A 13,059-nucleotide genomic window follows, 5' to 3' on the forward strand; every position below is an offset into this window, starting at 1 on the left:
AAAAAAAAGAGTACCTACTGCTTGCCAGATCCTTTCTAGGTACTAGGATACACATGAGCAAACAAAAAAGATTTTTCATTCTCATGGAGTTCACCTTCTAGTGGAGAAGATAATACACACGTAAATAATTCAATAAATTATTTCAGATGGTGCTATAAAAAAAAATAAATGAGTAATGTGATAAGAGTGTTGAAACATCAGGTAAGACCTCCCCAAAAAAGGTAAAACTTGAATTGAGAACTGAGAAGTCAACCCTGGCAAGATCAAGGTGCTCTGAGCAGGAAGAGAACCACACATGCAGAGGTACCAGAGTAGAACAAACATCTCTGTATGGATGAAGCACAAACCAACCAGGCAGAGTGGAAGGAGATGAAGTCTCCTGGCAGGGGCCAGATCACACTGAACCTTGTAGTTTAATTTTTATTCTAGATTCAGTGGAAGGCCACTTAGATTATAAGCAGCAGAGTGACATGATCTGACATGGTTTTTGGAAGTTCACTTTGGCTGCTATGCTGAATACTGTAGGAGGAAAGAATGGAAGTAAAAAAACCTAAGGGGAGCTACTGCAGTCCAGCAAAATATGACAAGTTTTGGACTAAGTTTACAGACATGAAGGTAGAAAATAGTAGAGAGGTTCCACTTGTATCCATTTGGGAATAAGAACCAAAGGACTTGCAGAAAAACTGAAGAGAACTCTGAGGAAAAGTCAAGGTTGAAGTTTGCAAGTCCCCAGAATTTATGTTTATTCCCCAGCTGTCTTTTGGGCTCGAGATGGACATTTCAACTGTCTGCTGGAATGTTTCCTTGAATGTCCTATTGGAATCTCCAACTCAAATGGTCTCAATCAGAATTCATCACCTTCCCACATTAGGAAGGATGTTATAAGGAAGTATGAAAATAAGGAAGAAATCTTCCTTATTTAAAACCTATTTCTATTATTGGTACCACCATCCACCCAAACATAATACACTCCAGAGTCACCGTCATCCCTTTCTCCCTCATCCCCACCCCCTACGACTGACTAACCAATCAAAGTATCCAAATCCTCTCTTTATCTCCTGCATTCATTTCCTCTTTTCCATCCCATGGCACCACTTTTAAAAAGCCTCCAACTTATCTTGCCTTCATGCTGTACTCTGTTGGCAGAAGACTTTCTGTTAAACGGGGTACAAACTCCTCAATCTGGTATTTGAAGCTCTTGATGCAGCTCAAACCACATTTCTAGTCTTTCAGCGCGCTTTCTAACTCGCGACCTACCAGTGAGCCAAACAGCTGCTGTACCCCTAATGGACCAATCATCTCGCCTCTGTGCCCTTCCTACTGCTTCATGGGAGGTGTACACTCTCTTTGCTCTTCACTCATTAAAAGCCTACCATCCTTCTAAGCCCAAGTTAAATGCCACTTCATTCACCTCATCTTGCTATCCTCATCTAAATGTGATCTCTTCTACCTCCAAACTCCCAGGAAATGCTGTTTATACTCTTACGGCTCTTGCATCTGAGCATCTTTGACATTTATCGTATCTCACATACTGACTTGCTTGCTGCATGTTCTTTGAAAGCAGAAACTATGACAGTCATCTTTACATTTCAAATAGAAACTGCCACAGGATACTGCACTCAGTAAACACGGTAAATATTTGTAAATTTTTACAGACTATTTACAAAAGTAGCTCCTACTTGAATTCAGGGAATAAAGCACACAAATTCTGCTTTGGGCTTTCAGTATACAGATATTTAAGCAGGCAGTGTGAGGACATGGGCCTATAAAACAAACCTCTATCTTTAAAAGGAAAAAGAGCAAGTTGAGTGGGGCTTCCCTGGTGGCGCAGTGGTTGAGAGTCTGCCTGCCGATGCAGGGCACACGTGTTCGTGCCCCGGTACGGGAGGATCCCACATGCCGCGGAGCGGCTGGGCCCGTGAGCCATGGCCGCTGAGCCTGTGCTCCGCAACGGGAGAGGCCACAGCAGTGAGAGGCCCGCGTACCGCAAAAAAAAAAAAAAAAAAAAAAAAAAGAGCAAGTTGAGTAAGGGAACTTGGTAGAAATCGCAAAAATGCAAACTAAACTCACATCATTTTCCTGGGCAAGTCTTAAAATTTCATCAAGTGTTACAAACGTATCATTTCCTCTGACGGCATCTTTTTCCATAAATCCCAGATGAATATCTGTTGCAACTAAGATTTTAAATGTATTTTCATCATCGCTGTATTTAAAAAGAAGAAACATGTCAATATAATTCATTAAAAGGATGTTCAAGCAAACTGAAACCTAAATCTATAAAATAATAGCAGTTATGACGTAAAATCATTTTTCTAGCCCTAAACGAGGTCCAAAAATTTGAAGCATTCAACAGACCATTAATGTCACAGTTTTCTTACCACTAATACAAAGCAGAACAAATGTACACACATTTTTAAAAGGTTCTGTAACTGCTTCAGAAATGTATAACCTCATTACAACCAGTTTCATAAACTGATATGTAACCTGAATTTGAAAGCTTGGTTGTTTTCCTGCTCTGTTCTACAGCAAAAATCCAAGAGGATTTGATCTCAGTATCTAAACTTGCTATTTATCTACTTTGCATTTTCCCAGGAAAATTAGAATTAACTGGTTAATTTTAAAAGCCCTTCTCCTTACTTTATAAGTAGATTTTTATCCTAATAAACTAGTAACTTACATCCAGGCCCCTGAAGAGGTTTGCTCTCCATACAAAGTTAGTTTTTCACTAAAGACTTTAGCCAAGTAACAAAACTAATTTACAATGCCATTTAAATTTGGTAGTATTCAAAAGTACTTTCATGTGAAGCAGTAATATGATAGTTATTAATTCTCTCTTAAACTTAATATAACTTTTAATTGTCTTTAAAATATTTTGGTATCCCTGATCTCATCTCAACTCCCACACGTAAACAGGTTAAGTATTGTTATCTCTGAAAAACTAGAAAGCTATATACAGAGAAATTAACTGATTTATCATGAAACAAAATGGTAGAAATGGAACTAAAACCCGTTATTAACACTCAGGCTGTTTTCACTAAACCATACGAACTTCAAAAAAATTTATATATATATCTCCAAAATTCAAATCTTTATACATAAGAGAATTTTCCAGAAAAGATTTCTCTTCATAAACTTCAAAATGATATGAACAGTTCTGATTGCTATATACATACAGGTAAGTCAGAATACTTTCGGATCACATTACTACCCAGACTTCCATAGCAATTTGTAAGGTATTTTCCCTTGAGGTCTCTCACTTAAATATGAGAATTAATCTGAGAGTCTTTTTTTTTTTTTTTTGTCTACGTTGGGTCTTCGTTGCTGTGCGCCAGCTTTCTCTAGTTGCGGAGAGCAGGGACTACTCTTTGTTGCGGTGCACGGGCTTCTCATTGCGTTGGCTTCTCTTGTTGCGGAGCACGGGGTGTAGGCGCGTGGGCTTCAGTAGTTGTGGCACGTGCACTCAGGAGTTGTGGCTCACGGGCTCTAGAGCACAGGCTCAGTAGTTGTGGCGCACGGGCTTAGTTGCTCGGTGAAATGTGGGATCTTCCCCAACCAGGGCTCGAACCCGTGTCCCTTGCATTGGCAGGCGGATTCCTAACCACTGCGCCACCATCAGGGAAGCCCTGAGAGTCATTTGTAATCCAATTATACAAATGAAGAAATGGAGACAAAGTTTAGAGGCTTGCTAACTTGTCCAAGGTTACACAATGCTAATTAAGAAATTAAGGGGACTTCTCTGGTAGTCCAGTCGTTAAGACTCTACGCTTCCAATGCAGGGGGCCCGGCTTCAATCCCTGGTTGGGGAACTAATACCTCACATGCCGCAACTAAGCCCGCATACCGGAACTACTAAACCCACGCGCTCTAGAGCCCGCAACTAGAGAAGCCCGTGCACTGCAAGGAAGACCCGGCGCGCTGCCACGAAGACCCAGTGCAGCCTAGATAGATTAGATAGATAGATAGACAGATAGACAGACAGATAGATAAAAAGAAATTAAAACAAGGGTGAAATATTCCAAGTTTGAAGCTTTTTCCACATAACTTTTTCTAGTCCTTTTATTTATTTTCATTTTAGTCAGATTCATTTGCAATTTATTCAGTACTAAAGCAATTTACTTCTTTAAAAATCTGCTTTAAAAGACTTGCAGCAGGACCTCCCTGGTGGCTCAGTGATTAAGAATCCCCCTGCCAATGCAGGGGACACGGGTTTGATCCCTGGTCCGGGAAGGTCCCACATGCTGCGGAGCAACTAAGCCCGTGCGCCTAGAGCCCCGAGCTCTGCAATAAGAGAAGCCACCGCAATGAGAAGCCTGCACACCGCAACCCCGCTCGCCGCAGGTAGAGAAAGCCCGCCGCAACAATGAAGACCCAACGCAGCCAAAACTAAATTAAGAAAAAAAAAAGACTTGCATTAGCTAGTAAGACTTAGTTCAAGCATATTTATAGCTTCAATAGTTTAAGACAAAACATAAGAACATAAACTTATATAGCAATATGCCAACCTACTGCAAAACCCCAATCTATAGCTGCATATTATCTTTAGTTAATAAGCATATAGCATGAAATGTTAACCATTCCAAATATTCATTTTGATGACTAACACTTGTATTCAGAGGCAAGGTCTTTATTTACTCATAATTTATTAAATAAGTTTTCTTTTATGGTGATCATAGTTGATAGACTGTAGAAACCCAAAGCAACAAAGACGACTTCGGAAGACAGGTGCTTACAGAGCATCTGCAGGACTCATTTCTATGATCAGTCCAGCTCCTCCAGGACCACTTCTCTCTCGAAGTACCCCTGGGTCCTGTGCTCAAACACGTCAGAAAACTCACTCGATTCCAAATTCTAAAACAAAATTATATTATTTAAAACACATTTTTAAAAAGCAGACTGGCAATTTTGGAAGTGTCTCATTTTCAATTAAGCACCTACTATACTTTTATTTTCAGAGCTTACAAAACAAAACAGAAAAACATATCTCCAGTGACACTCTACTTACACCATTATGATTACGCTCCTCTCCTGTTTCCCTTTCTATGCCCCATGGGAAGCTAATGCTTGTTAAATGAATGGGCAAAAAGGGTCACACCCAATAGTTCTGGTTTAGCACACGAACTCTGGATGTGCAGAAATGTTTAAGTTGCATGCATGGGCTACTCTGGAGCATGAGGCGACCCCGTATTTCCTGCTTAAACACAAATTTTTTTTTTAAGGAATGGGCTTGTTTTGAAAAGATAGGGGGTCCACGTTTAAAGCTAGTGTAAATAAGCAGAAACACGTGGTTTAAGGAAAATGGCCAGGATCTTTTGGGAGGAGCGGCTGCCACCGCGGAACGACCCCTCCCACGTCCGGATTCCTGGTTCGGTGGGGATTCTAAGCCTCAGCAGCCCCGCACCACCGAACCCTCAGAAACCAGAACGCGGAAACCTCCCAGGCTCCTCCCGAGCCTACCCGGCCCAGAGTCAATCTCTCTGGGCTTCCGCTCGCGATCCTGCAGATACAGAAAGCGACTCCTAAACTACCCCACATCTGGACTCTCCAAAGCCCCACCCTGGAACCCGAGGCTGTCTTTTACCCGGTAAGAAGGAGGGAGATTCTTGAGAAGAAAAGCAACAGCACCGCCTGAGAAGCAGCTTGGCCATAAACCTGAATTAAGCGGGAGAGAAAAAGCACCTCCTTCTCTCGCGATACCTCATAAATGACGTAGGCGCTTCAACTCCTCTCATTGGCTGCCGACTGCCGTAAGGTAGCAGGAAAAGTTGCAGCGAGGACCCGCCCTCATACAGGAGCCAATCCTGAGTAGCCCGGGGGACGAACCCCGGAAGCGAGCTTTCCGGCGGCGATTTTCCCCTCTCTAAGGTGGGTAGGTCTTTCTCGTCCGGGGCCACGCTTCCTGGTCGCCTGGCGCCACCTAAGAACTCCTGGGCCCAAAGGGGCGGGTCCCCTGTCGACCCCTGACGAGCCCTGCAAATCGGGCCTTGTCGTGGGTCCTAAGTAGGGCTGGAGCGGCTTCTTCGCTCGTAGAAGTTCGGAAGGCCGCAGACGCGACTCCTGGGCCTGTGAAGTGACCAGCCTGTGCTGGAGGGCCGGGACTGGTGGTCTTCTCCCTCACCTCCACTCCCCAGAGATTGAGCATTCGGACTCCAGTTTACAAGACTTTCCCTGCGTCCCCTTATTGTCTGCCTGGATCTCGGGTTCAGCACATCTGCATTGCTTTGTGCTGACAGCAGTAAAATAGAGTACATTAAAAAACAATGTGAAACTTTTGAATTAGAAAATTTGGGCTTTTAGTTCTATTGAAAGTTGTATTAATCTATCAGAACCTCAGCGCCTTCACTTGTAAAATGGGGTTTACGGCCCCACCTGTCACTGAATTGTTAAGAGTTAACATAGTTTAGATCTCTTATGGAATGTGATCTTTAAAAAACATACCCTAGTTCTTCTTGGTGGAGTATCATCAAGTAGGTATCTTGATCGGCTTTTTAAGCCCTGAATCAGGGAGATGCACCTGGGGTTGACTTTTTAAATTAAATCCATTAAGAAATTTTTATATGTAATTTATTGTACCTGGAACAGTAAATTTAAATTATAAAAAGTTTTTATGAAAAGGAAAGGGGGGTGTAAGATCTGTGCTATAATGTTACTGTGGTTGATACAAATGACAAGTGAACTATACAGTAAGGTATTTAATAAAGTGTTTAATGAGTAGATTTGTGATCACTTTTGTATTGCAAGGTTCAGAGAATAGTTTGAGGAAAGTGAAAATATTAGAACATACAGCCTTTCTGATAGGGTCTCTCGATTGACTCTGTAAAGTTGGACAGTCTTTGGAAATCCTTTAGTACAGTCCTTTCATTGTGCAACAAAGTAACAGGTCCAGAGAAGGTACTGGTCATGCGTGATAAATTTAAACTTGACTTTAATGCACTTGGCAGTAGTAATAAAATCTACTGATGCATTAGGATTGTATCAATTAAAGCTCGTGAAAATTAGGTAGAAAGAAATCAGTATCTTAGGGGTGCACGACTAACTCTCAAATTTCTCGGAATCCATTCCAAGCAAAATCAAGTGATAGGGCTTTAATTCTGTTTAATTCTACAAATATTTCTTAATGTTTGCTTTATATAAGTGGGACATAAACGTAAGTTAAATATAGTCCCTATCCTTAAGCTTACAGTCTTTTAAGAGACTAAAACAAGAACAAAATTAGTGGTGAAATAAAACAGTATGTAGCACAAAAAAAAAGTAGAAACTAGAGAGAGATGTAATTTGGAGGCTCAAGAAAGACTTAATGAAGGAGGCAACATCTGAGAAGAGTCATGAAAGACTGATAAGATTTCGACAAATATAGTTGGGAAGCTGAGAAATATTTTTTAAATATCTATTATTCTCATTTTGTTTAATTGGTTAAAGTTTAATCTGCTGCATAACTCTTTAAGCTGATATTGGTTTATAAATTGTTATGGCAGCCTAGCAGAATAAATATCATTTCCTTCAGGAAGCCTTCTCTACTCCCTGAGGACTGGGTTAATTATGACCTTCCTGTATATTCATCATATCTAGATATGGTCTTATTATGGCACTTAAACACTGTCTTTGCCAATCTCCCTGACGAGACAGGAAGCTTCTTGAGGTTAAGACGTGGATCTTGTTCATTATTGAATCCCAGTACCCAGAGACTGGCACATACCAGGCATTCTATTCATCTTTGTTGAATGAAGGAGTAAATGACAGCCAAAGTTCGGTTTCAAAACAAGAACCCAACTAAGAACTATAGTTATCTGTCAATGAATAGGACTACTTTTTAAAGCAGTGAATTTTCCTAAGCCTGAAATTGTTAAAGTAGAAGTAGGTTGATTATTACAGATGTCATGATAAAGATATCTGCATTGATGAGAGATTGGGACACATGTCCTTTGGGGGCTATTCCATCTCTAAGAATCTCTGATTCTTGGAAGTAGATTTTTTAGGAACTAAAAATTTTTGCTCCTGCTTTATAGCTTCTGTGTGTCTAGTCTATAAAAATCGTGAATGTGGTTATCTTTATTAGTTATAATTTAAAAGCTTCAAGCGTTAATCACTGTTAGCATAATACAATATAGCATATGAACCAATAGATTCAAAATAGTGTTATAACCACTGACTTAGTAGAAAAACAATATTAAAAATAAAGATAACTGAAATCTATCAGTTCCAATATTTAATGAATGTGAAGGGTATTAATAAACACCAAAAAAGTTTAGACAGGGTTTATTTGTGTATATTTGCAAGGCTTATCTATGCTATTGATAAAGCCTCAATAACCATTTTGCTCCTAATTTTTGTGTTTGTGTTTCAGATCTTGATGAATAAAATAAAGCAGACATAATTCATCTCTGGAAAGATTATTTATACTCTGGCATTTGAAATGCTTTGTATTTAGAATAGTAGTAAAAATGGAAAAAGAGAAAGTAAATGATGATGGAAAACCAGACCCAGAGAACTCCTTGGACTTTTCTGAACACTTTAACCAACTTGAATTATTAGAAACACATGGACACCTTATTCCCACTGGCACCCAAAGTCTCTGGGTAGGGAATTCTGATGAAGATGAAGAGCAGGATGAAAAAACTGAAGAGTGGTATCAATTGCAAGAAAAAAAAATGGAAAAAGATCCAAGCAAATTGCTTCTTTGGGCTGCTGAAAAAAATCGGGTAAAAAAAAAAAAAAAAAAAGAACAGTTAAAGAGGAAACCTTAATTTAGTAGGAAACGTATTAGATTGGAAGCCAGAAGACCTGTACTGAATCTTGCTTTAGTCTGTAACTTTGGGCAAAGCCTACTGTTTCTGAACCTCTATTTTCTTATCTGTAAAAATGGCCACCATAATACCTGCCTCTTTCATACGGGGTTTTATACAGAGGCAATGTATGTGAAAACACATAGTAAGCTACAAAGTGTCACATGGGTATTTTGGGGAGCTTTAAGAATAATTATAAAGAGAGCAAGCAATCATCTGTATCTTTAAATCATTTATATTAAGTCATTAGGGTCATCCTAAAGACAAGTATTTAGTAAAGAGAGAATGGGAATTAACATTTATTAAATACCAACTATACCATGTGCCTTACTACATTATTGATTTAATCCTCATATATCCCTATAAGATATGTCATATTCTTCCCTTTTACAGATTAAGAAGTTGAGATTCAGGAACATTAATTTGCCCAGAATCGTCCAAGTAGGATGACCCTGCTTAACAGCCAAAGTCTGTTCTTCCCACTTAGCCATTTGTATCTTGTTTTACTAAGTTCCCCCATGTCTGTGTTAATAAACTAATAAATGGTCTTATATTTTTGGATAACTTTTTAAGCCAAGAGCAGACTGCATCCCACCAGAGGTCCTCAGACCAAACTGAAAATCACTTCCTGAAAACATGTATCTGAGGTTGTTTTAGTTAGAAGGAATTGCGCTCCTTAATCTCGACTTCCTTGTTACCATTGTATTCTACTGTTAAAAGAAGTTTTTTTTTTTAATTGGAGTGTAGTTGATTTACAACGTTGTGTTGGTTTCAGATGTACAGCAGAGTGATTCAGTTATACATATATTCTTTTTTAGATTCTTTTCTCATTTAGGTTATCACAGAATATTGAGTAGAGTTCCCCGTGCTATACAGTAGGTATTTTTTAAAGTTTTATACAGTATGTATATTGGTGTGGTAATCCTACTACAGAAAGATCAGTCTGTTCCATTACTATGTTTTCTTCGCAGATGAAATATAAAATATTAATACAATTCTAGCCTGTATTATTCATCTAGGACTATAGCTTTTATACAATAAGCCTTCATTGGACCAGGAATAAATGTATGGTTTGGTATTCAGAGAATCATGCTCTTAGAATCAACAGTTTATAGTTAACACTGACTTGTTCATTGTTAAATCAGTTCCCCACCCCCCCCCAAAAATCGTATTTTTTATTTTACAGTCATCTGCTAACAAAGAAGTTTTTATTTAACTTAATTAAATCGAACACTAGATGGTTTAATTTTCTTTGCTTATTGTTTCATTTCGAGTTGGGTTTGTAAAAGATCTGTTTTCTTCTTAGCTGACCACAGTGCGAAGACTGCTTTCAGAAAAGGCCACCCACGTGAACACTCGAGATGAAGATGGGTACACCCCGCTCCATCGAGCAGCCTACAGCGGACACTTAGACGTGGTCCGGGAGTTGATTGCACACAGGGCAGATGTTCACGCGGTGACTGTGGATGGCTGGACACCCCTGCACAGTGCCTGTAAGTGGAATAACACCAGAGTGGCTTCTTTCTTACTGCAGCATGATGCAGATATCAACGCCCAAACAAAAGGCCTCTTGACCCCCTTACATCTAGCTGCTGGGAACAGAGACAGCAAAGATACCCTTGAACTCCTCCTGATGAACCGCTACATCAAAGCAGGTCTGAAGAACAACCTGGAGGAAACTGCATTTGACATCGCCAGGAGGACAAGCATGTATCACTACCTCTTTGAAATTGTGGAAGGCTGCACAAATTCTTCACCTCAGTCTTAATGGTTCTAATAATTTTCTTAAGTTTCTAAGTCCCAGTGCCTCCTTTGTGTGAGATGTGAAATGTCCCCATCATACAAAGTTGACATCAAAAGTCTTAGGACAGTAATTCAGTGGTACTCACGATAATATCCTTCCAAGTGAATTGCCTGACCTTGATGTCAAAATGTATTTGGAAGTTGATTGGATATATCTTTAATGATTTCCGTGGTGTTTGTGATTTTTATCAAATCATTTTAACTTACCTATACTGAAAAACTTGTCACAAGCTGTACAGAAAACTAATGATATTTTTGGTGCTGATCCAAGAGAAATGTATTTTTAAATATTCCCCCATCCTAGATCTTTGTGCAGTATTTAGTATATTAATGTGTATTTTTATAAGGTCAGGTAACTCAGAATTTCATTTAAAACTCTTAATATACTGGTGCAGTTCAGCTGTCTTCTCTGCATCACCATAGCCATTTGCTTTCATTGTAAACTGTAAGAATGAACATATTAGTGTCTTGAATCTCCGTAAATTAAAAAAAAATCAAGACACCTAGATCTTTGTTTTCTAGAACCTAGGCCATTTTCAGGAAGTAGCTAGGTGTTTAATCCACGAATTTTATATACTGCCCCCTCCCACAATCCACACAATCCTGTGGACCATCCTACCTCACCCTGGTCAACCTGCATATTCCTTATGCTGCTGGTGAGTCAGCACGACCCTTCAGACATGCGCACAACTATACCTTGGTTCAGATCATAACGTATCTGCTCTCCAGCTAGTTTTACCTCCCTGGTCCTACTGAGCTGGGCACTGCTCATCTAGACTCTCAAGTTCACAGGAAGTGTTCTTTTCCAGGGTCCTCATTTTATACAAGCCACACAAAGACAAAGTGACAGGGAAAAGGAATTCTAAGAATGAGGGGATGATGATTATATTGGGGTGAGAACCGCAAAGTGGCTCAGGCCTTTTTTAAAAGCCACATTGTGGATAGTGACAAAAGCATAAATATAAATATTCCAAAAAAAAATAAAAGTTTTGAACAACCAAAAAGAAAGCATGAATTCTTTTTTTACCTGTGTATCTTCCTTGGATCCATAACATGTTTATTCATTCCAGCTAAGAGATGGAAGCAACCCAAAAGCCCACTGACAGATGAATGAATAGAGAAAATGTAGTATATACAGAAAATTGAATATTATTAAGCCTTAAAAAAGAAGGAAATCCTACCACATGCTACAACAGGAATTAACCTTGAGAACATTATGCTAAATAAAATAAGCCAATCACAAAAAGACAAATTATGTATGAGTCCACTCATATGAGACACCTAAAATATTTAAATTCATAGGGACTTCCCTGGTGGCGCAGTGGTTTAAGAATCCGCCTGCCAATGCAGGGGACACGGGTTCAAGCCCTGGTCCGGGGAAGATCCCACATACCACGGAGCAACTAAGCCTGTGCACCACAACTACTGAGCCTGCACTCTAGAGCCTGTGAGCCACAACTACTGAGCCCGTGTGCCACAACTACTGAAGCCCACGCGCCTAGAGCCCATGCTCCACAACAAGAGAAGCCACTGCAACGGGAAGCCCGTGCACTGCAACGAAGAGTAGCCCCTGCTCGCCACAACTACAGAAAGCTCGTGTGCAGCAGTGAAGACCCAACACAGCCAAAAATAAATAAATTTATTAAAAAATAATAATAAAAATAAATAAATATTCAAATTCATAGAAACAGAAAGTAGAATGGTTGTTGCCAGGGTCTGGGGGAAGGGAGAAATAGGGAGCTGGTGTTCCATGGGTATAGAGTTTCTGTTTTGCAAGATGAAAAGTTCTAGAGATCCATTACACAGCAATGTAAATATACTCAACACTTTAAAATGGTTAAGATGGTTTAAAAAAACTATTAGTCATATAGAAAAGATAATTGCAAATGTTTGTGATTGTCAAAGTATGTTAAATGGTCTCAATTTTACAAGTAAATATTATGATACAGATTTGGAAAATTATCTTTAAAAGATAATTGACTGTTTAAAGAAAAATATTAACAATTTTTACAGAGTTTATAACATATCTAAAAGTAAAATATATGTCAACAGTTATATAATGGCTGGAAGGAGAGAAATGGAATTTCTTTTTTTGGCTGCATTGAGTCTTTGTTGCTGCGTGAGGGCTTTCTCTAGTTGCGGTGAGCGGGGACTGCTCTTCATTGCAGTGCACAGGCTTCTCACTGCAGTGGCTTCTCTTGTTGCGGAGCACGGGCTCTAGGCATGCAGGCTTCAGTAGTTGTGGTGTGCAGGCTCAGTAGTTGTGGCACATGGGCTTAGTTGCTCCACGGCACATGGGATCTTCTGGGACCAGGGATCGTACCCGTGTCCCCTGCATTGGCAGGCAGATTCTTAACCACTGTGCCACCAGGGAAGTCCTTGGAATGCTCTTAAAATATGCCTAAAGCGGTATAATATCTCTTGAAGGTAGCCCATGAAAAGTTAAAGTTGTATACCATAAACACTAATGCAACCA

The 13,059-nt window shown here is 39.7% G+C and overlaps 2 protein-coding genes across 4 annotated transcripts in view; one reads left to right on the forward strand and one right to left on the reverse strand.

Moving 5' to 3' along the window:
- Positions 1–5,686, reverse strand: part of MRE11 (MRE11 double strand break repair nuclease) — a 64,874-nt gene extending 59,188 nt beyond the window's left edge. For both annotated transcript variants that reach the window (XM_027087798.1, XM_027087799.1), the window contains exons 1-3: positions 5,579–5,686; positions 4,731–4,848; positions 2,071–2,203 (exon numbers count right to left, since the gene is read on the reverse strand). In XM_027087798.1, coding sequence (XP_026943599.1) covers positions 2,071–2,203; positions 4,731–4,750 — 153 coding nt within the window. In that variant the 5' untranslated portion in view covers positions 4,751–4,848; positions 5,579–5,686. The remainder of the gene's footprint in view (positions 1–2,070; positions 2,204–4,730; positions 4,849–5,578) is intronic.
- A 71-nt stretch (positions 5,687–5,757) lies between these two features.
- Positions 5,758–11,337, forward strand: ANKRD49 (ankyrin repeat domain 49). 2 transcript variants are annotated; one of them, XM_027087800.1, is made up of 3 exons: positions 5,758–5,862; positions 8,342–8,696; positions 10,087–11,337. In XM_027087800.1, the coding sequence occupies exons 2-3, from the start codon at positions 8,439–8,441 to the stop codon at positions 10,546–10,548; spliced, it is 720 nt and encodes a 239-aa protein (XP_026943601.1). In that variant the 5' UTR covers positions 5,758–5,862; positions 8,342–8,438; the 3' UTR covers positions 10,549–11,337. The 2 variants fall into 2 exon arrangements, with proteins under 2 accessions (XP_026943601.1, XP_026943603.1); XM_027087802.1 differs by lacking the exon at positions 5,758–5,862 and adding an exon at positions 5,915–6,464.
- The last annotated feature ends 1,722 nt before the right edge of the window (positions 11,338–13,059 follow it).

Source organism: Aethalodelphis obliquidens, unplaced genomic scaffold (genome assembly GCF_003676395.1).
Source record: "Aethalodelphis obliquidens isolate GAN/ISIS:26980383/991018 unplaced genomic scaffold, ASM367639v1 scaffold60, whole genome shotgun sequence".
Classification (NCBI taxonomy): domain Eukaryota; kingdom Metazoa; phylum Chordata; class Mammalia; order Artiodactyla; family Delphinidae; genus Aethalodelphis; species Aethalodelphis obliquidens.